The sequence below is a fragment of the Podarcis erhardii genome (assembly GCF_964252035.2).
Source record: "Podarcis erhardii genome assembly, chromosome: 2".
Taxonomy (NCBI): Eukaryota; Metazoa; Chordata; class Lepidosauria; order Squamata; family Lacertidae; genus Podarcis; species Podarcis erhardii.
In genome coordinates, this window is record NC_138498.1 from 54,361,402 (window position 1) to 54,385,991 (window position 24,590).

The 24,590-nt window shown below is 43.8% G+C and overlaps 1 protein-coding gene across 3 annotated transcripts in view; it reads right to left on the reverse strand.

Annotated features, from left to right (window-relative positions):
- Positions 1–24,590, reverse strand: part of STK32A (serine/threonine kinase 32A) — a 78,157-nt gene that overhangs the window by 48,325 nt on the left and 5,242 nt on the right. For all 3 annotated transcript variants that reach the window (XM_081852134.1, XM_081852135.1, XM_081852136.1), the window contains exon 2: positions 20,894–21,060. In XM_081852134.1, the coding sequence (XP_081708260.1) occupies positions 20,894–20,945 (52 nt within the window). In that variant the 5' untranslated portion in view covers positions 20,946–21,060. The remainder of the gene's footprint in view (positions 1–20,893; positions 21,061–24,590) is intronic.

Genomic DNA, 24,590 nt, shown 5'->3' on the forward strand with positions numbered 1-24,590 from the left:
CAGCTTATTCTAGCTAGTCAGCCAGTACAAAGTATTCTAAACCATCTATGATCTGAATGGGGTGGGGGTATTTGTGAGGGAACCTGACAATGTATGTAGCTTTTGAGAACCAAGTTTGGAGTCATGGGAAAGAGCTAGGCTAAAGACCCAGACGGCATGTGATTGCCTCTGTGTCCCTCTGTCTCTCTCTCTCAGCCATCCTACTTAATAGAACTGAAATGTCAAGCCTACATTCTGATTCCTTATGACCTGTAGGGAGCCCACTGTCGTGATTTTGAATAGCAACCAGGAATCTTGACATGGAGGAGGAAGAACCAGGTGGATCAAGAACATCAGCGGATATTCTGTTCAAGTCACAGGTTCTGACACCAATATCCAGCCTGTCAGCCAGAAGCCCCTTCAACAGAGTCTCTAAAAACGAAGCCATTCCTCCCTCCCACAATATAGCACCCTTTGAACAAGATTCCACCAAGGACCTCACAGTCACTGGTGGTGGCTCCCTAGCGCAGGTAACACACAAGTTAGGAGCTGACTGAGAGGTGAAGGAGTGCTAGACTCCAACCAGAGGAACACAGCCTTTAAGAATTCCTGGGAACAGGCTTTTACGTATTTATGAACCACCTGAGTATTTCTTATCCAAATGACAGGTGGTATATACATTATTTTAATCATAATCATCATCTGGACAGGCTTCAGATGACCTCCAGGCTTTGTTTTAGCAAGTTGTCTGCTATGAGCTATCCAAGGTCCTGCAATTTCAACATTACCTACCCGACAAGCCATTCTCAAGCATTCATTGTACTACCTGGGCTCCAGCTTCATCAGGATAGGACATTCATATAGGAACTTGAGAATATAGCTTCTAGTTTTACTGGTTAAATTGTCTCTCTTATGCTTGGATTAGCCATTGCCTACTGCAGCACACACTTAATAATGTCAGCCCCTCTGTTCACTAGTGAACATTGGGAGGAAATTGATTTAATTAAGTATCTCTGTATGCTTAATTCATCTTATAATGACAAAATCATCATGAACGACAGTTATGGAAAACAGACATTTTCTGAATTGCCCAGGAAGACAAGTGAAGTAACATTCTAGTCAATACAAATCAAAGGCTTGCAGGATATGTTTTGTGATGCTGGCACGTAATACTTTCTCCCAATCCTGCAAATGAGCAGCAAAACATTTTTCATGTGGAACAGCACAACCGAAGCTCCTCATTTGCTGATAAAAGGAAGTCTTAAAAATAGCTCCCAACATGCTAATATCCATCAAGAAGTAATTATGTATGTTTAAATTGCTAAAAATCCACACATATCCCTCAATACAGTATTAAAACATTATAGCTAGCCACTTAAAAAATACTGCCCCATAATTCCATACATGGCCAACAAGAGGATATTTGGATGGCTTTGAAAAAGCTTTGTTAGAAGACAGGAATGGCCAGAACTAGGGGTTCTTACAATCAAACAACTGATACACACAAAATAGTTCTCCTCCCTATTATATGAATCAGAGTTACCCAAATTTCCTAATTTACTATGTTCAGTATATAAATGTACTGGATTATTTGTTATTCCCATAGTTATGGAAAGAGAATTTGGAGACTGCCTCTAAGGGCACCTCTCAACTCTTCATAAGTTCCTCTATTCCAAAGCAATAAGGAAAGGAACAGAAGTTCTCTCCTGTGCTCTAAACCAGGCATGGCCAAACTTGGCCGTCCAGATGTTTTGGGACTACAATTCTCATCATCCCTGACCACTGGTCCTGTTAGCTAGGGATGATGGGAGTTGTAGTCCCAAAACATCTGGAGGGCCAAGTCTGGCCATGCCTACTCGTACCTGGTCCCTCCCTGCTTCAAATGTCTTAATAAATCAATACCCTAAAACAGGTGTGGGCTCCAGTTGTTGTTAGACCTCAGTTCCCATTATTTTTGGAGTTCAAGAGAGCTGGAGTTCAACAGCATCCGGAGGGTCGCTAGTTCTCCATCCTTGTTCTAAATCCTCTGAGAATACTTACATTCTCCCTCAATTTCTGTTGCTTGACAGCACAGCTTAGACAAGAGTGGATGACAGAAAAGCCAATATCTTGGGACTTGTCTCCTAGTGAAGTGGTTCAGTTTCGCTAAGTGTATCTGATCTCTACAAATGCAGATGGAGGTCCATATGAATAAATGGTTCCTGGACAAAAAAAAAATCTCTTCCACATATTAAACTATGCATGCAAAGGATAAGGGTTCTATTTAGATTTCTATGTGGATGAATACCTTTTTCTCATGGAGGAACTTCCCATCTGATATCTGAAGTGGTACAGCCCACTGGTGTTCAGCTGGTGGGCTGCAACTCACTACTGAGTTGTGGCCTAATTCAAGTGGGTTGCAACAGCCGCATTAAAGGTAATGGGTAAAGGGACCCCTGACAGTTAAGTCCAGTCGTGGCCGACTCTGGGGTCTGTAGGCCAAGGGAGCCGGCGTTTGTCCGCAGACAGCTTCTGGGTCAGGTGGCCAGCATGTCTAAGCTGCTTCTGGCAAACCAGAGCAGCGCACGGAAATGCTGTTTACCTTCCCGCCGGAAGGTATTTAGCTACCTATTTATCTACTTGCACTTTGCGCTTTCAAACTGCTAGGTTGGCAGGAGCAGGGACCAAGCAACGGGAGCTCACCCCATCGCAGGGATTCAAACCACCAACCTTCTGATTGGCAAGCCCTAGGTAAGAATTATGTTAAGATACTGGTCCCACAAATGCATGTATGGGTTAAAGGTGGGTTCCTGGTCAGAAAAGGTTGACGATTACTGGTATAACGTACTGAGAACTAAGTCTCAGTTTCAAGGGCATGTGAAGGACAAGCAGATTAAATTGTGCAATAGGAGTTGGTGGTAGTATTATCTAAGTTTGTAGTATATGCATTGCTGGGCTGAACAAGTGGCATGTAAACTTGCAGTCTAGTTTCACCAGATAAAACTAACAAATTATAAAGAGACATTTTCTTCTGTTTCTTATCTGTTATCAGTTTTGGCCTATTGAAAACCATCAAGAGGACTTTTTGACGTTCTATAGGTGAAGATAGTATTTACACTATATTGTGATTTCAGACTTATAGACTATTATGCCTGGTGCCAACAACTATGGATACTGAGGCCACTTTGCAAGCTAGTATGGTATGACACATCATTTATGTTTTTAACCTTTCTGTAAATCAGCAGCTGTGTCTTCTTTGAGTAAATATCAAGGAAAAATAATGCCATCATTGTTTTTCTACTTGTGGACAAGTAAAGCCCCTTGAGGTATCTGTTTCAAGGAAAGCAATTAAGCAATTAACCCAATAACTGGAACACCTAGAACAGTGTAAAATGTGAAATCTAATTCCTGTGCTGGGCCCAGAGATGTGGGGTAGAGCATTTCCCAAAACGGAAAATCTTCTGAAAACTTTTCCAGTACTTAATTTTTCTATGGAAAATTCCACATTTCACAAGTTCAGTAGTAGCAATGAATGGATGACTTCCAATTGCAAAAAAAAAGGCAAGCTAACAGTTGCAAAGTTTTTACCTTTGTTTAGTAAGTACAGGTAAAATAAATACGCTAAATTACATCACTTTCTAGAGCATCTTGCATAGGACTGCACACACACGCCCATTCTTCCCCAGTTCAAGTAACCTCCTGTAACCTCCAGTACCAACTCAACAAGTTTATCTACTGTTAGGCAGCGGAGAAGTCTAACACACCAGCAGAATCCTGATTGCCACCCGCAACTTCAGCAGCAAAAGTACAAATGTTCTGTATCACATGAATTTGTCCCTCAGTCATTTTCTACAGGCTAGAATAACTTGGTGATCACCGCTACTTGTCTATCAGAATCTACACTGATCTTGTAGCCAGTATACAGGTAGAAACCATCCAGGCAGATTCTAGTCCAGACGTAGCGTCAGACATTAGTAATATATTTCAGAGCAGTAGGCTCATTGCATGTTCAGAACAAAGGCATTTGTGATGTGACTGAGCATGCAGGACAATTTCAGTTTCACAGAGCAACATGCACAAGCCTCTTGAGTGAAAATGGCCTTAGGTGGTAACCCTATAAACATTTCCTTGTGGATTAAGTCTCACACTTGCTCTTACTTCCAAGTAAAAATGCATAGGATTGAACTATTAACAATGTAGCTATTACACATTAACTGCTGGGTACTAAGCCCTTATGAATCACTAGCCAAGTTATTTTGGAAGTCTGGTCACAGATACACCCACACACCCATACCAACAAAGCTGCTTCTGAACACTTTGGAAAATCTAATAGCAAAGAATAATCCCAAACGCTGGCCTAGTCCCATAGAAAATGAACCCCGGTTTTTCCAGGTCTTTATCTTGATCTCACCCCTGGAAGTCAAGAATGACCACAAATGGGATCACTGACTCCTTAAGCTGCAAATAATAGGTTTCTGTGGCTAGATTGATATTGGGATAAGCAAATTAAAAGGGAAAGACCTCATAGGCTCACAGTGTATTTTAAAGTTGCTCAAGGAAGCAGACTGAGAAAAGAAACAAAGGCATATTGATATCCAGCAACGACTATAATCACAAAGGGCAGGAATATAGATGGATAGGTCATAGTGATTAGGAAGAGTGACTGGCGTAATATAAAGCTGGTCCAATGAAGACACATTCTGGGAACAGTCAGGGAGACAGAGCACACCTCAGCAATTTTCTCTGCTTATTTGCAGAGCTGGCACTGGGAAGTTGCAAAAAGAATGAGCTGGGAAGCCTGCAGTTCAAATTTCAGCACCCCCAAAATTCTCTTGATGACTGTCAGCAAGGCATTAGCCCGCATCTGCAATGCAGGGATAATAACCCTGGCCTGCCTTACACGGCTGTTGTAAGGATTATGATATAATTATATATGTGGAGCCCTTAGTTGAGCCCAAAAAATTGGGATGAATATGTTTTTATTGTGTTTAAATAAGTAATTAAAAATAGTATGTGGCATGCTTGAGTGAACCCTACTGGTCTTTCTCTTGAACCCTGCTGCCATATCACCCCTATAGCATCTGCATGGTGAAACACAGTGGCACTTGGACACTCCACAACATTAAGACAACGTCTAGACTCTGAGGCTTGGTGGCACCTCCATCCATACTACTGCCTCAGCTGTTGGTTCCATTGCCTAGTCCTTTCCTTGCTGCTGCAGTATCTCTGCCTGGACACCCTACACCACTGTGTACCCACATGTATTCACTATGTGTCCACTTGTAATCTACAACAGCACTTGCTTGCTCCTAGAGCAGACAACTGCAGAACAGACCTTCCAGAGACAAACATAACCTTGGTTTAGAAACAAATGTCAGGCAGCTGCCTGACAAGATGGGGAACACACCAGTTTCCTGGAGGTGTCCAATATTGCACAAAACTGGCCTTTAATTGCCCCTGGAAATCAGGTAATTGCCTCTGCTATAATTATTGTGAAAATGTATTTGAAGAGTTCAATTAATGGCAAGAAAACCCAAATATTGAAGAGCTTAACCTGTCAATAGTGAGATAAATTACTTTTGGCAAGTAATTAGAATCAGATATTTCCCTATAAATTGCATTTCCTTAATTATGCAGGCCAGAAACAGTGTGTGTGTGTATCACAGCTATATTCACAACTATGGGGCAAGTCCCCTTTGCCATTTTCAGCCCTGTATAAATTAGTTCTCTGTACCTTTACCACGCAGTATCATCATTTCCAATGGGACTTGAACATTAATGCGCTTTGCAAGGGCTCTTGATGAAGTGATTGTGTCTTTTCTTACAAAATCTAAGAGGATATCAGTCTTTTGCTCTTGCAATATGACTCCATTCTACAACTGTTTTGTCAGTTTAAATAGCTTGGATCTGTGTGGGAAAATCTACAGATCAGCATTTGGGATGAAAATGATGATGATGATGATGATGATGATGATGATGATTTTAACCGTTTGGACAGCAGTAGGTTTAGAGTTGAGATGCAATTGTTCATTTTTTTCTTCAACTTTCTTTTCTCACTGGACACTTCCAGAAATATGTTTATCTTAGGGTGGCTGCTCCTCATGCATGCAGTTTTTTGCAGCATCCACACAACATTTATAGCATCAAAATGCCAGCCCATTTAATCAGCATTTATCCTTTCCAGGAAAAATGCAGTAAGTTTTTTTAAAAGACACACACACAAACAAAAACCTATTGCCAACAACTTGCTTACAATATCTTATTGACACATTATATACCCTTAGATAATGTTAAGCACTCCTCTTGAACACTTCTGAATAACACTCTAGGAAACCTTTAAGTAATTGCATTTGCTTGCCATGCCCCCACCCCCAAATTGGCATGCAAATTTATTATATGGAATTATGGTACATGGGATCATCCCATTTTATCTAACAACCTGCAGCAAGTGGCTTGGCCAAAGCCATTCAATGAACTTCATGGAAGTTCACTGAATGTTGGATGAATCAGGACAAGCAAAAGAAAGTACTTCTTCACACAACTATGAATTTCATTTCTTCACAGGTTAGTGATAGCCACCACCTTGGATGACCTTAAATGACGATTAGACAAATTCATGAAGGATAAGCCTATCAATGGGTACCAGTATCAATGGCTATGTCCTGCCACCACTGTTGAAGGCAATATGCCTCTGAATGCCACAAGAGGGGAGAATGCTCTTTTGCTCAGGTCTTGCTTTGGGGTTTTGCATAGGCATCAGGCTGGCCATTGTAAGAATAGCCACTGGTTAAAACAGCAGGGCTCTGGCTTTAAATGTTCAGCAGAGGTCAGATTATTTAACCACTACAAATCTGTCCTCTTGAGTGGCCTTGGGCAAGTAATTTCCCTCTGTTTTTGTGACAATGAAACAGAGCAACCACACGTAGCCTGCCTCAAGGAAGTTGAAGGAAATGGTGCTATTCCAATGCATCATTCTTTTATTCTCTTTTTAAAACCAATTGCATACTACCCTTCTTCTACTCTAATAACAATAGCAGGGCCATGCATCATAGATGAACAGGGATTTGAGCCCAGATCTTCCCATTCCTATCCCAACACTCCATACAAATACTTAACTAGCTGATTAATTGTGTCACAGATAACTCGGTTCTGCCTCTCCTCTCCCCATATAAAGCCTGCCTCTCTTAAATAAATCCTGGCTATGCCCATGACTCAGGGACCATCTCCTAATATAGTGACAGAGTCCGTCTTGAAAAGTCGCTTGCTAAAATTCATCTAATCATCGTTGTTTTTCTAGAGATGGGCGAGGAGAGGAGAGTTCAGAGAGGAGAAAGTGAGTTAATTAAATTTGAGGCTCTGCCCGAAATGTATTCTTTTGTTAGCTCCCATCCCCTAAAGAGGCATACCTTCAATGCACTGGTCCAAACGACATGAATAATGAATCCCTTGATACTGTAACCTGAACACCAGCAGTGACATAAGTGATAAATGTTTACTGATAATGACTTGCCATGCCAATATGCGGAAAGAAGAAAAGGTGCTGGCAAATTCAACAGAAGCATCTTTTACTAGGACGTTGTTATTATTTAGCTACCCGAACCTGATGTGTTCCTTGTTGCTTTAAAGCTAAGCTAACAGACAAAGGAAAAACAGGACTTGGAAAATCAGTGTTGCAGCAAAAAAGGCTGGCAGCAAATGCGCCAATCAACACGCCACTTCTGTGCTCCTGTTTTCCTAACTGGAAATGAGTATAAAACAGTTGTTATATTAGATTAAATACTGTTTGTCGGTACACCTTTCACCCACAAGCCCAAAGTACACAGAATCACAGAGCACTAGCAACATTACTTACCCTAAGTGAATTAATTCATAAACTTCACTGCCTAAACTACAGATGGACAGCTACTGCAAGGACAAGTGGCAGAATCACCTTGGGACAGAAGCAAGAGGGCTTGTGCCATATACCAAGCTCTGATGGCTGCATTTTATTGTAATGCATCCAAGGGCGGCATTCTCTAATACTTTGGGATTATGACCAAAAGGGTGGCTATGAGTCAGTATCTCTTGGTTGAAATTATTGTTATTGTTATTACTCTGCCTTTTTCCTTTTTCCTTTTGAGTCTGATGGGACTCAAGGCAGCTTACAGATAAAAACAAGAACTGCAAAAAACATATCAAAAGCAATTATTTAAATATAATTAAGCATTAATAGAATCAAAACTATATACATATATAAAATCTGTTTAAAAGATACCCATAATTACAATAAAAACAGCATGGCACCAACCCTTTAATTAAAAGGAATCAATTCCTCAAGTCAATTCATCTGCTAGTGGAGGGACAAGCAGGAAGGAGCCAGCTTTCCTAGGGAGTTCCAAAGTCTGGGAGCAGCTACTGAGAAGTCCCTTTCCTGCATCTCCACCAATCATGCTTGTGAAGGTAGCGGACCTGGAGAAGCGCCTCCCCTGAAGATCTCAAAACCCAGGCAGGTTCGCGTATAGTCAAAACACATTGGGTTCAATGGCATGTAGGATTGCCAAAGTCTTTTTCCTAGATGCCCACCCCTATTATTATTATTATTATTATTATTATTATTATTATTATGCCAAGTGCATAAAGCTGAATGAGCACAAGTTAAATGTGCATAAGTTGTGAGCAACCTGTACTTCAGAATGAAATGAGAACCAAGAGAAGGCTCATGCTCTGACTAAAGGTGAAAGCTGCAGGTAGAGGAGACACAAAGATTTGGTCCAAACCAGAACTAAATGCAGGCTGAAAAGGAGGAAGCTTGAAGGGGAAAAGATGGGAATAAACAGGGAAGGGTAAACAGGATACGGTGAAGCTTGTCCAAATGGTCCAAACACAAGTTTTGAGATGGTGGTGAATCAGGGGAAGAGGGGAGGCTCAATTAGTCCATTTTCAGACTGGAGTTTGTGGCTCTATTCAGTATTTAGTTTCTGCACACATTTCCGGGAATAAACACCCATGATCAAGCAGCCCCTTTTATTAATCAGGAAGCAACCACTTTCAGGCATCATAAAGATGCTGTTTATCAGTAGAAGTGCCAACTTGGGTCTGTTTTATGATTCCTTGAAGAACCCTAAAGACAGCCGTGAGGCTTCAAAAGCTGGCCCCTTTCACGGGAAAAGACCTCTCCTGTAAGATTGATGGTGTCTAGGCAGCAGATTAATCTTGAATACTGTTGCTGCATGGGTCACAGATCACAAAAGGCATAATGTGGTTGCTTAAATGTGAAATATTTTAAAGGAAGATCATCTTACCCACACAAGATTGCTGCCTCGCCTAACATTATGGATTTCCCTCATTGTCTCACACTTCCCTACAATGTAATGGATTCCCTTTAAAAGATTGGTGTCTTAATTTTTTACATCTTCATCTTGGGAGCACTACCCAGTGTTGCTGAGAAGTTTCCAGCTTCTTAAGGCTTTGTTTTAAGAAGAAGAAGATAGTCTGTATCCAAGTTACATGCTTGAAGAAAAGACTTGAGAAAGCCCTGCAGTTGACAGATTTATCAACAAAGGTTTCTCACCATCAAAGGACTAGCACACTGTGGAAGTAACCTTAACCAGGGGGCTGCAGCAGCAAAGCCCAAGCACCTTAACCCTGCACCATAGTGGTAATTTGGAGGTGGAAGGAATACCTGGTCTGATCTCTGCTGCATTGCAGCACCATCACATGCAGGCATTTGGAGAGCATTGATGGCTGGCCTTTGGGTGTCTACTAGGGCAGTGTTTCCCAACCTTTTTTGGGCAAAGGCACACTTGTTTCATGAAAAAAATCTCGAGGCACACCACCATTAGAAAATGTTTAAAAAATTAACTCTGTGCCTATATTGACTATATATAAAGTAACTCTCTTTAATAGGCATCAAATAAACACAAAGAAAGTATTTTATAATTACTTTATTATGAAATAGTAAGTACCGTATTTTTCGTCCCATAGGACGTTCCGTCCCATAGGACGCACCTACTTTTTTGGGGGGGGAAATAAAGGGGAAAAAAAATTCCTTTATTTCCCCCCCCAAAACCAGGTCGGGGAACAGTGGGATGGCGGTGCTGCGCCTCCCCGCTGTCCCCGAGCTTGTGGGGCTGGCCCATGTCTGCCTGGCGCGAGGGGCGCTCTGCTTCAGGGCGCCCCGCGCGTCAGGCGGCAGGCTACAGTCCGCAGCATGGGGAACCCTCTGTTTCAGGGCGCCCCACGCGCCCCCCCGGGTGCGCAAGGCTTGCCAACACGAGCGCGGAGCACGGGGCGTCCTCCGAAGGGCGCCCCGTGCTCCGCGCTGCCAGCTGCCGCCCGCAAGCCTTGCGCTCTCGGGGGGAGATCCCCCGGGTGCGCAAGGCTGGCCAACACCAGCGCGGAGCACGGGGCGTCCTGCAAAGGGCGCCCCGTGCTCCGTGCATCCGCCCGCAAGCCTTGCGCTCTCGGGGGGAGATCCCCCGGGTGCGCAAGGCTGGCCAACACGAGTGCGGAGCACGGGGCATCCTCCAAAGGGCGCCCCGTGCTCCGCGCTGCCAGCTGCCGCCCGCAAGCCTTGCGCTCTCGGGGGGAGATCCCCCGGGTGCGCAAGGCTGGCCAACACCAGCGCGGAGCACGGGGCGTCCTCCGAAGGGCGCCCCGTGCTCCGTGCATCCGCCCGCAAGCCTTGCGCTCTCGGGGGTGTGGGATGTAAACACAGGAGCAGTCAATGACAACATTCCTAGAGTGTACATGTTAGAACATGGGGAGGGATGTCTGTCCAGCAAGCAGGTAAACTTCCTGGGGACGGACTTCCTCCGCATGTGACCAGAGGTGGGTGTGGCCTCACCTGTGCAGGTAATGATAAAAGCACAGGGCAGGCAGCCACTCTCTCTCTCTTGCCTCTTGCCTCTTGCCTCTCTGCCATCTTCCTTCGATGAGGAAACATCTAAGGATGCCCTCTTGGCTCCCAGCCAAGAGAGGACAGTACTATCTTGCTACAAGATAGATTCTAACTGCATGTAACCTTTTTAAGCCTGCCTACCTTCTGGGATCATATTGTGAACAGAACGTGAGTAAACTCTTTTATACTTTTATAAAGACTGTGTCGTGTCTTGTATTTTAAGAGGGAACAAAGGGGAAATTACCAGAGTAATTATTATAGAGGTTCTAGCGAACCTGTGCAAGCGTTACCGTTGCGTACTTAAAGGGGAATGTCTATAAACTCTGCTGATATTTTGGGAACTTGTTAGTACAAGTTGGATAAGGATATAATTAGTCAATATATCCTCTCCTGCACCCCAGAACATTCCCACAAAGGGTTATTGGGCCCAGTATTGCATATTTCTGCGTATTTTTTGAAGGATTGCATTGGATTGTGATTTTAAGTTGAGTAGTATTTTTCTGAGTTAACTTCCTGGTAAGCACATGGTCCTTTGTTCCATTGTGCAGTGGGGATTAAGCAACCCCCCCTTCCCTCAGAGTTCACAGTGACCCAAGGCAGTGAAGAATTGTTTTGTATTTTGAGATTTTTGAGATTTTGATTTTAAAATTTTGAGAAATTTTGAAATTTTGAAGAATTTTCAAATTTTTGGATTTTAAGATGGCTAGAGCAGCTTTTGATAGTGATGCAAAGCTAGGAATACCTGTGCTGAATGAACACAATTTCATACACTGGAAGCAGCGCTTGATAGCATGTTTAGATTATAAGCACATTTTGGAAGCTTTAAACCCTCAACCTACGGGATTGTCTGAGGAAGCTTTAGCCAAGATAAGTGCTTGGAAACGCATGAACAGCGAAGCTAGACACATAATTTTGAGTGGACTTCGTGATGAGCAGCTATCATTAATAAATAGTACAGATGATGCATCTCAAATCTTAAGAGATATTGAGCGCGTGTATGGAGAATCTAGCATAAACTGCTTCAGAAACTTGGTGTGTAAATTAACCAGAGTGAGGATGAATTCAAAAGAGGAATTCACAGAGCACATCAACAAGTTTACTGAGATTATTCAAAGAATTGATTTGACTCCCAAAGCTTTTGATGAAGATACAAAGATAGCATTTTTGTTATCATCACTTGGACCACGCTTTAGCGCATTTGTAAGTTTGATGGATCATAGACAAGGTCTGACTTTTAAAGACTTGATTGGTTATTTAAAAGAAGAATGCAGAGATAGAGCTGAATCTCCAGTGAGAAATGCTAGAAGCAAGGACAGCAGTTATGCATCTAGGCAATGTACAAAGTCCAAAGAGATGCCTAAGAAAGTGATTTGTTTCAATTGTAACAAAGAAGGACACATTGCAAAGAATTGCAGGGCTCCTAAAGCCAAGAAACCCCACCCCTTTCAGCCAAAAGGAGAAAAGAAGGGGAAATGTGAATGCACATGGCTACTGCAAGAAAGGAATTTAACTGTCCAGAATCGTGAAAATAGACGTAATAAATGGATAATTGATTCAGGTGCCAGCTCGCATTTTTCATATAAAAAGGACTATTTTAATGAGATAAATGATGAAGAAGGATCTGAAATTGAAATTGCAGATGGGAACATTGTTAAAGCAAAAGGTGCAGGTTCCATGAGTCTGAAATGCAATATAAACAATGAATGCATTGAGAACACAATCTCTAGAGTTTTGTATGTTCCAGAGCTGAGCTGCAATTTAATCAGCGTGTCCACTTTGGACAAGAAAGGTTTCCAGATCACATTTGGAAATGGAGAATGCAAGGTGACTAGAAATGGCAAAGTGTTTGCTCAAGCAGAGCTAATCAATGGTGTATATGAGCTTGATCTTTCAGAGAATCAGTCTGCAAAAGTGGCACATTCCAGCCAGAAGGATGAAGCAGATCTGGACCTGTGGCACAGAAGGCTTGGACATAGAGACACCAACGTCATTCTGGATCTACAGAAAAGAGATCTTGTAAGAGGTTTGCAGGTAAAGCAGAGCAACAAAGCTCCAGCAAAGTGCATAAGCTGTATTACTGAGAAGGCTGTAAAACCTTCATTTCCACGTTGTGCAGAACAAAGAAGCAACAAAGTGCTTGACATAGTGCACACTGACATATGTGGACCCATGAATGTTCCCTCACTGGGAAAGAATAGATACATTTTAATATTTCTGGATGACTTTTCAAGATTTTGTGTTGTGTATTTCCTCAAAGAGAAGAGTGAGACAGTGGACAAGCTCCAGGAATACATTGCCATGGTCAAGAATAAATTCCAAAGAGCTCCAGCTGTGCTAATGAGCGACAATGGAGGTGAGTACTGCTCAAATGAAATGCAGGCTCTCCTGGCCAAGGAAGGAATTGCACATGTAACCACAATTCCTTACACACCACAGCAGAATGCCATAGCTGAGAGAAAGTTTAGGTCCATTATGGACATGACAAGGTGCATGCTAAAGGATGCATGTTTGCCACAGAAGCTGTGGGCCGAAGGAGTGTACACATCGGTCTATTTGCAGAATAGACTGCCAACTAAAGGTGCAGAGCGCACACCATTTGAACTTTGGCATGGGAAAGCTCCCAATCTGTCGCACATACGTGTGTTTGGAAGTCCATGTTACTTCCACGTGCCCAAGGAACACAGACACAAGCTTGACTCCAGGGCAAAAGCAGGTATCCTTGTGGGATATGCCTCTGGAGGCAAAGGATACAGAATTATGGACTTACAAACTGGTAAGACAAATGCATACCATGCGGTTTATGTTGATGAATATGGAAAGGTAGACACTAAGAACACTGTTGTGGATTCTTCAGATGAGTCAGAAAGGACTCAAGAATTTGTATATTTCCCTTTTGAGACCCCACAAAGTAATAATCTGCCTTCAAGTGTTACAGCGCCCCCTACAGGCGACGCACCAGAAGACGCAGAGGACCAGAACCCTGGCGGCACCAGAGACGAAGATGAGGACTCAGATGGGGACATGCCTGCGTTGGAGGAGGATGAGGAAGCTGATGCGGTCGCAGAACCAGAGGTCAGGCGCTCGTCCAGAACCAACAAAGGTGTCCCACCATTACGGTTGTCCTACTTTGCAGGGTCGGCGTTTCCACAAGAACCTTCCACTTGGGAAGAGATACAGGAGATGCCAGCTGCAGAAGCCAGTCTCTGGAGGAAGGCCGCGCAGGAGGAGATGGATGCACTGCATCAGAACAAGACCTGGACACTCACTGAGCTGCCTCCCGGTAAGAAGGCCATTGGCAGTAAATGGGTTTTCAAGGTTAAGAAGGGGTCAGAAGGAGAAGTGCAGCGCTACAAAGCTAGACTTGTAGCACAGGGATTTTCACAGCGTTTTGGTGAAGACTATGATGAAGTTTTTGCACCAACCGTGAGGTACAGCAGCGTAAGAATGCTTTTAAGCATTGCAGCCTCCAAGAAAATGAGAGTGAAACACATAGACATTGCTACCGCTTTTCTACACGGGCAGATTTCTGAAGAAATCTATATGAAACAGCCCAAAGGTTTTGTGAAACCACATGAGGCACATTTAGTGTGCAAACTGCAGAAAGGACTTTATGGACTTAAACAGGCTGCTAGAGCCTGGAACCAGAAGTTGCATAAAATGCTGACGCAACTTGGGTACAAGCAAGGCGACGCTGACAAGTGCTTGTACAGTAAGTCAAATAATGGACAATTCTCATATATCTTAGCATTTGTTGATGACCTGATTATTGCCACAGCAAGTGAGAAAGACTATACACAGATAGTAAAACACCTTAGCAAAGAGGTGGAGGTCAAGGAGCTAGGAGATGTCCACTACTACCTCGGGATCCAGGTGGAAAGAGAAGAGGACGGCTCATTTCTTCTCAGCCAAAGACAGAAGATCCACGAGCTGATTGAGCACATGCAGATGCAAGACGCACATCCAGTTGCTACACCGATGGCTACTGACTTCCTGAAGAATCAGCAGGATTCGAAGCAGTTGCCAGACAACAATGACTACAGGTCGGCGATTGGTAAACTTTTGTATTTAGTTACCACATGTAGACCTGACTTAGCAAATGCTGTGGGGATTCTTAGCAGAAAAGTGAATTCTCCCACTGAGCATGATTGGGCAGGTGTAAAGAGGGTGGTGCGATATTTGAAGGGTACCATGAATTGTAAATTAAGGTTACCAGCCGTCAGAGACCCTAAGTTGGTTGGGTATACTGATGCGGATTGGGCTGGGGATAATGCTGATTATAAATCAACAAGTGGTCATGTTTTCATGTTTGGTGATGGACCTGTTTCATGGGGCAGTTATAAACAGAGCTGTGTAGCATTATCTTCCACAGAATCAGAATACGTTGCAGCAACAGAAGCCTGCAGAGAGATCGCCTGGCTTGATCAACTCATAAAGGACTTTGGGTTGGTGAGAAAAGGGCCTGTCAGCTTGCTAGAGGACAATCAAAGTTGCCTGAAGCTGACGCAGAGTGAGAAGTTCCTGGCCAGAACAAAACACATTGGGGTTAAATACCACTACATACGCCAGATGATCCAGGATGGACTTGTGGAACTATCCTACTGCAGCACCCAAGAGATGACTGCTGACATCCTGACGAAACCCCTACCAAGAGAGAGTTTCCAGAATCTACGTGTCAAGCTGGGACTCTGGGTGGTTGAATAAAGTTGTTTATGTTTTGTATAATGTTGTATTGCCTGAGAAGGGGTATGTGGGATGTAAACACAGGAGCAGTCAATGACAACATTCCTAGAGTGTACATGTTAGAACATGGGGAGGGATGTCTGTCCAGCAAGCAGGTAAACTTCCTGGGGACGGACTTCCTCCGCATGTGACCAGAGGTGGGTGTGGCCTCACCTGTGCAGGTAATGATAAAAGCACAGGGCAGGCAGCCACTCTCTCTCTCTTGCCTCTTGTCTCTTGCCTCTTGCCTCTCTGCCATCTTCCTTCGATGAGGAAACATCTAAGGATGCCCTCTTGGCTCCCAGCCAAGAGAGGACAGTACTATCTTGCTACAAGATAGATTCTAACTGCATGTAACCTTTTTAAGCCTGCCTACCTTCTGGGATCATATTGTGAACAGAACGTGAGTAAACTCTTTTATACTTTTATAAAGACTGTGTCGTGTCTTGTATTTTAAGAGGGAACAAAGGGGAAATTACCAGAGTAATTATTATAGAGGTTCTAGCGAACCTGTGCAAGCGTTACCGTTGCGTACTTAAAGGGGAATGTCTATAAACTCTGCTGATATTTTGGGAACTTGTTAGTACAAGTTGGATAAGGATATAATTAGTCAATATATCCTCTCCTGCACCCCAGAACATTCCCACAGGGGGGAGATCCCCCGGGTGCGCAAGGCTGGCCAACACGAGTGCGGAGCACGGGGCATCCTCCAAAGGGCGCCCCGTGCTCCGCGCTGCCAGCTGCCGCCCGCAAGCCTTGCGCTCTCGGGGGGAGATCCCCCGGGTGCGCAAGGCTGGCCAACACCAGCGCGGAGCACGGGGCATCCTCCGAAGGGCGCCCCGTGCTCCGCGCTGCCAGCTGCTGCCCGCAAGCCTTGCGCTCCCGGGGGGAGATCCCCCGGTGCGCAAGACTTGCCAACACCAGCGCGGAGCACGGAATGGCCTCCAAAGGGCGCCCCATGCTCCGTGCTGCCGGCTTCCGCCCGCAAGCCTTGCGCTCTCGGGGGGAGATCCCCCGGGTGCGCAAGGCTGGCCAACACCAGCGCGGAGCACGGGGCGGCCGACCGAAGCGAGCGGCGATGGGATGTGGGAGGGAGCTCGCTCGCCGCCCCGCGTGTGCTCGACGCCGCCGCCCCGCCTCTCGCCGCCCGACTCGCCCACCTCCCTCCCACGGCACACCAGGCAACGTCTCGCGGCACACTAGTGTGCCGCGGAACACCGGTTGGGAAACACTGTACTAGGGTTCATACTGTTTAGACAGGATGTGCTGTATGATACAACTTTTTCTTTGGATGAACATGCAGTTGGTTAGAGTGTGGTGCTATTATCACCAAGGTCATGGGTTTGATCCCCATATGGGTCCATATTCCTGCTTTGCTGGGGGTTGGACTACACTAGATGATCCTCAGGGTTCCTTCCAACTCTATGATTCTATGATATTTTATATTTGTATTGTTTTGCTCATTTTTTAAAATGTATTTTGCATTTTAGGGCCAACTTAGGGCCAACTCTGGGTATATGAAGTGGTATATAAATACTACAAACAAAACTAAGCTAATCTATAGGGTGGTACAGCAGCTTTCAACCCAGTGAGATTCAAGTGAAACAAAGATCTACAGTGTCCCCATAAGGCTCTGTAATGTTATCTACTCTGGTCTGGTTTCCTGAGTCTGAGTGACACTGAAGACTGCCTATCCTTGCTTGACTGCTGGTTGAAGCATTTGCTTGCCTCCAGTCCACCAATCCTAACACTCTGGAGCCTCTTTTTCCACAGAGCTTAAAGCAGCATGAATGGGGGAATACCTGCTCATGGTGTGCCTGTTCATCCCACTTCCGCCTCTTTTAGAAAGGCTGTGCAGGGTTTTTCTTGAATCTTTGCTTTGCCAGAACATACGTAGCTGCCATTCTAAGGAGTCAAGACTATTGGTTCATCCAGCTCAATATTGTCTACTCTGAGTGACAGTGGCTCTCCAGGGTTTTAGGCAGGGGGGCATCTTCCTACGTGATATGCTGGGAATTGAAACTGGGACCTACTGCATGCAAGGCAGATGTGCTACCAATCAGCTAAGATCCCCTAAATCCCTGCACAACATACTGACCAGTATAAAATAAATATTTGTATGCCATGAGAAGTGGTGCCGATGCCCCAATCAAACCACTTTCAACTGTTTTTAATGTGGATTCTTCCCACGTTTTTTCAGTATTCCTGTGTTTCTCAAACTCATCAGTTACTAGTGTTTATGCACACAGACACCCTATAAGTCTATGGGTACCATATCTGACTAAGACGGAGAGGGTGTACCATAGGACTACAGAATTTCCTCCTCAGGTTTCCCACTCTCAGAAAAGTGCAAAACAAAAACATCTATCAATACTGCTGAGACTGCACCAGAGACTGCTTTACAACAGATGCCAATACAAAATGCTTGCATGCACAAGAATATAATTTGCAGTTCCCAGGATAATTTCAGGGTGGCATTGCCCCATCATAGTTTTCAATTACTTTAATGCATGCATACACAAAACCAAAAAACCCAAACAATAGCACTATTAATTTTGAAACAAAGCCCACAGTCACTCTAGCCAAATATGGAGGGAATTGTTGTCCACGCACTTACTCAGCATTTAACACAGGGTCCAGCAGTACGGCATGCAGTAATGGAAATTATGACATTCAGAGGGCATCACCATAAATTTCCTAAGTACACAATCAACCTAATCATCAAATAATTTGTGCCAGCAGTTCCATGCTTGAAATATCCATGCTTGCGGAGTGCACTGAGGATCAGAATTTTTTTATTTTTTTTAATGAATGAAATTTGGTCTTAGGTTCATGGAGAGGAAATTGGCTGCAATGATTATTACAGAATCAGAACAAAATGATTTGGGAGATTAGAGAAGAATACACTACTGGAACAAATTGCTGTACTTTCAGAAGGAACAGCATTTAAGTGCACTGCAGGCACCATAAGAAGGGCTTTAGTTTCTTTTTTCCTGGCTAGAGAAGATGGGTCCTTTGATCTACACTTTCCTTGCTCTTCTGCTTCACTCCATACATTAGCCAGGCAAGACACCATAAAATTAGTATCTTTACCTGTGACACATTTCAAACACAGATATTACTTCCAAATTAGCATGTGCCTTCATAAATGTAGATGTGTGTATTTTGCCCTGTGCACACAGTGTAGGTGCCGAGCACCAGTCAGGGCTTTCTGGCATGAAGGTTGCCCAGCAAAACACATGCTTGGCATTAATCACATATGACAATGCACACACAGAGGCACGCAGAGTTTCCTACGCCAAAGTCATACCAATACCATTTCCCATATTGTGATGCAACCCCCAGTTCCCTGCTTGTGTGTGTGTGTTATGTGTTTAATCCTCAAATGCTCTGTGCATCACAGGCAACTCCAACCTTGCATTCAATGATCACAAAATTACATTACGAAACAATTCCATCCGTGGTTAATTTCTCAGACCAAAGATGCCAGGGCTTCCTTAGAATAACTTCTCCTCAATACCAGAAGTATGCGTGTTGGCCATGTAGCAAAACCAATCTGAGCATGGTTAAAGGCACTCAGTTATTACCTCACATGTTCCAGGGCTGAACCCTCAAGATAAGAACTGGCTCTAATCTGTGGTGAACTCCAACTCAGATTAAGTCCTGGGATTCCATGAGGACATGGACTGACCAGAGGCACAAGGGAGTCTTTGGCCTAAAGGCAGCCCAATTATCCAGTGTAGTGAGGGAGCAAGATTTGGAACAGAGCCTCAGCTACATGGGGGCCCTGCAGGACGCAAAACCCTGAACCGAAGTACAGGAGAGCATGATACGTGCTACTTTGCAGAACACTGTGCCAAAGTGGATCCAGTTCATTGCCCTGACCTTTCAGTTGCATCTCATTTCATGAGTTGCTACAAAAGTGCCTGTGCGAGCTGCTCTCAGGCCTCTTAGGTGAGCACAGCTTGCCTGGGTTGTGCAGACTCCCCCCTAAGCATCACTCCCCTTTAAATCAGACGGAGGGAAAACCTGCTGTGTCAGCTGTGACTTTGTTGTGAAGAGTGACCGGCTCCAAAGCTGTTGGCAGAAGGAGGGGTCTTGTAGCGCCAGAACTTGTACTGAAAAAGAGCATTGCTCAAAGGAGACAGTTTAAAAGCCTCTTTTTTCCAAGGGGCAGGAACTGTTGAGGTCCCAGACACCTGGCACAAGGAAAAACAACAACAAAGTTCTGCAACCCCACTGTATAAGATTATAAATATATCTTTATACAGTGGTACCTCGGGTTAAGTACTTAATTCGTTCCGGAGGTCCGTTCTTAACCTGAAACTGTTCTTAACCTGAAGCACCACTTTAGCTAATGGGGCCTCCCGCTGCTGCCGCGCCACCGGAGCACAATTTCTGTTCTCATCCTGAAGCAAAGTTCTTAACCTGAAGCACTATTTCTGGGTTAGCGGAGTCTGTAACCTGAAGCGTATGCAACCCGAGGTGCCACTATATAAATATATCTTTATAATTCCAAAATATATAGGTAGGAGCCATGCAAAAGTGAAAAAAAAAACCCTGGAATAAGGAGGTGTTGCAGGAGTGAGTTTCATAGGGTTGAGTTTGCCTTGTGATAGCTCTGGCATCAATTTAACAGCAACAACAATTTGTTTTTTGTACCCCGCCCATCTGCCTGGGTTGTCCAAGCCACTCTGGGTGGCTTCCAACAGAATATACAAAAACACAACAGAACATCACACATTAAAAGCTTCCCCATACACGCCTGCCTTCAAATGTCTATATAATGTTTATTCCTTTGACATCTGACGGGAGGTCATTCCACAAGATGGGCACCACTACTGAAAAGGCCCTTGCTCTGGATGGAAAATGCTAAAGGGAGAGGGCAGATTAGTGATTAGACCAAAAGCCCCGTTTCACCCCTGTGACATAGTTTTCAACCTCCTTAAGGACTAATGGAGCCATTCGTGGTGGAGGTGGGGGGTTGGGGAAAAAGCACCTGAAAATAGGCATAATGTTTCGAGTCCTTGGAATGACTCTGAAATACTACCCAAGTTCTTTTGAATTTTGCTCCTCTTAAATAATGATATTTTACCATTTTAAAGTCCAAAAGAGCTTCATGCTACAAACTAAATTACCACCCAAACCAGATATTCATTTAGTTCCCCAAAGGGGGATTAACAACAATGACACAAATTGAAGAGATATCTGTGCTGCCTGGCCCGTGACTGAGAGGAAGTGCTTTAAAAGGCGCTGCAATGTAGGATTTCTCAGGCACCTCTCTCTCCCAGTGTCTTACTGAACAAAGCTATTTCAAACACCACACAGTGTTCTTACCATCTTCATTCTCGTCAAACGGTGGTGACTTGCTGGAGGTGTTTGCGCCCATGTTGGATTTGGCTGGAAGCTCCTCACTTACATCATCCTTTAAATTCAAAGTGCTAAGAGCGAGTTATTAACTCACTCAGAGTTGGCAGATCTGTAGATCTTCCTGCCGGTGGACCCTAGTGGGGAGGGAAAAACAGAAAGGAAGGGGGGGGGACACAGCTGACATCAAAACTGAAAAACTGTATGAACCACACAAATTTGTCACATTTTGACAGGAGTGTTAATAAAAAATAAATGGAAAGGGGAGAGGCCCTTAAAAAGGACACACAAGGGCACTGATGCTGACAGATTTCTCTCTCTCCTAGGAGTAGACCTATTGACTTTTCTCTGACTACCTCAACAAGATCACCCCTATGTCTTTGCATGATTCTACTAGTGTGGCTGTCATCTCGCTTTCTATGCAGAACAGCCAAGCTGGTATAAATTCCACTTGCTTATGAAAATCTTAATTCTGCTTCGGACTAAACATGAGAAACAGAGGGTGTGCCACTTCACCTTTGCCGCTCTCATTTGAAAGGAAGCATATTAAACTTTCTTATTGTATTCCCTGAAACTCCCCAGGGAGGAACACAGTACCATGTATATATTTGATCTCTTATTCCTCCAGCGTGTAAGCACAAACCTCTCTATCTGTGGAAAAGTAAGTAATTTGGCTTTCATGATTACTGACTCAGTTTATAATCATGATCCCTGCACTGCTCCCATGAAACCATTTTTATCTTGGTTTTATAGTCTTCATTCTATTTCAATAAAACTTCAACAACACAAAACCAGAGAGCCCCCACCATGTATATAAAACCAGTTACCAGAAAGCGTCTGTATTCACCTCTCTCCTCTTTTTTTAAAAAAACACCTGGAAGCTACTTTATGAGGTGGTTAAGCACAATGAACGCATAAATCAGGCTAGATATTTTTCATTATGGTGCCTTGATTCATTGTCTCTTCCGCAGTCTGCTGGCTGCAGGACTGTCTGATACGCAACCCGGAAGCAGGGACCGAACTTCAAGCATTTATGTGTAAACATAATTAATAAGGTCTCAGCCTGGCACACGTAAATGCAAGCAATGCAGAAAATGTTACTCCAGCCCCATCGGGTTTAGCAGGCTGAAAATAAGTGCTTACCCACCTTGGAGGCAAGAAAAGGTTCAGCAAAGGGCAATCAAAACCATCGAAGGGCTGGAGCAGCTCTCCTATGAGGAATGCTTACAGCATTTGAGGTTTTTTAGTTTAGAGAAAAGGTGAGTAAGAGGTGTTTAAGATACAAATGGTGTGGTCAAAGACATGTTCTCCCCCTGTGTCATAATACTAGAACCCAGGGCCAGTGAGTGAAGCTGAATGTTGGAGGATGATGCCAACTACTGCTTCTTTAAACTATGGGATTTCTTTCCACAAGAAGTGATGCTCATCAACCTTGGACAGCTCTAAGAGGACTAGACAAATTCATGGAGGACAAAGCTTTCAATGGTTAGTAGCCAAGATGGCTATGCTCTGAGTCCACTGAGCACAGCATGCCTCTGTGTACCACATCACAAGTGGAGAGAATGCTAATGCGCTCATGTCGTGATCTCAGGTTTCCCATGGACATCTGATTGGAGACATACAGATTGGACATCTGTAAGAACAGGATCCTGGACTAGATTGCTCTTTTGTCTGTCTGATCCAGCAGCACTCTTCTTATACTCAATGAGTTGCCTTATTGAGGTCCAGATGTGGCAGTTCTCTGCTAGAGCCAACATTTTAAAGTCTTGACGTACCATTCAGATTCATCCTACCTTTATCTATCCCCCACAACCCACGGTGCCACCAAAAACAGGTTATTTCACCCAGCAGCATAACAGAGCTGTAGCGCAGCCACTTACAAATCCCCCCAAATCAGAAAACACACCACCTCCTCAACTCCCAAAAAACCAAAGAGGGTGTATGTTTCCATTTGTTAATTGATATGTGGAGATATATAAATAATTACTATCATTTAACTAGAAAAACAGTACATCTCACCATTGTGGAGGAGACAGTGACCGGGGCCCAGGGGCCTGCAGGCCTCTTAAGTTTGCTATCTGGGTACTATCGGTGGGCTACTTTAAGGTTCCCACTTTCCTTTCTTCAGATTATCTCACTTCAAACTGGACTTGGACCAGACAGCCCTTCAAGTACAGGGCTGACCTCTGTAGAGCAGGACATATCACCAGCCTCCTGGGCTGGCTCTCACAGGACTGAAGGTTAGGTGGCAAGGAAGGACGAGGGCACAGGAAGCTGCCACATACAGAACACTGGTCCCTCTAGCTCAGTTTTTCTACACTGACAGTGGCTCTCCAAGATTTCAGACAGGTGTCTCTTCCAGCCCTGCTTGGAGATGCTGGAGATTGAATCTGGGCCTTCTGCTTGCAAGGCAGATGCTCTTCAGCTGAGCCATGGCTCTTCTGCAAAGGACATTATCACAAAGGCCTGCATCAAAAGTGCACTGGTTATTTAATCATACCTTAGTTCTGTACCAGACATATCTCGTGACAATAGACTCAACTTTTTGCACAGGGGCCCCCAAATCCTCTCAACATCTTTCAGATGGTGGCACTGATTCAAAAAATAATTGATGCACATGTTAGCAAAGCTGTTTCTGTTGTTGTAAGAGCTCGGCAAAGTTCCCATCATTTCAAAATAAATCAGAGGGGTAATTAAATACTCAGGAAGTTGAAGCAAGCAAAATTGTCTTATGGTTGGAGAGCCCAGGTGAAATTCTTCAGGATTTGGGCTTGGATGAAAATTGCTAAGTCACTCCCTTAAGTGGTTAAGACTTTGCAGATAATGGCTGCCTTTGGTTGGCTGAAAACCATTACAGAGGTAGAGAGGGGGTAATGAAAGAGTTTTAAGCATATCAGAAGGAAACGGGAAAGAAAACAGAAGGAGAGTCAAGCAGATTGGCTGAAAACACGGCTTAAGAAATTCTTTTCCCTGTTATAGCAGCAATATGAAACCTAATCAGGTAATGTAGCTTGAGCAGACTTTTCAGAATTCTGGAAATATTAAGGTTTAAGAATTGGCATGAAAGGTGGAGGGTTGCCCAGGACCAAATATTCACTTCAACTCAACTTTCTTCTGTTTGCTATACAACAGCTTTAGAATAGTCTTCAGATATTCTGCCTTTTATGTTTTTTAAAGTACTACATGTGTTTGTCACATGGCAGCTTGTTTAGCCCTATGTGGCTAACAAATTGGTACCACTCTGCTGAAGAGTTCTGTGAAACCAAAAAGGGAAACAAAAGTTGTGTTCTCGCCCCACAAAAAACACCCGTGTTTTTTAATAATTCAATAAAATCAGGCAGACATTGTTTTATTGCCGCTGGCTGTACTATTTTATGGATTCTACTTTTAAGTTGGTTTTTGTTTTATTTTTGTCCTTTGGCTCCTTATTTGGTCTTGTTGTGATGTTTTTATGCTTTTATCCACTCTGTACATAATTTCAAATACTATTTATAAATAAATACTAAAATTTCAGCTTCTGAGACTGATCAAGCTGTGGTCACCCTCCTCTCTTCTGATCTTTCATATACATTTCTGTTTCAGGCTCTCACATGGAAGAGGGACCAAGCTTGTGTTCTGCTGCTACACAGCATAAGACCCAAGCCAATGGATCCCAATTAAAAGAACG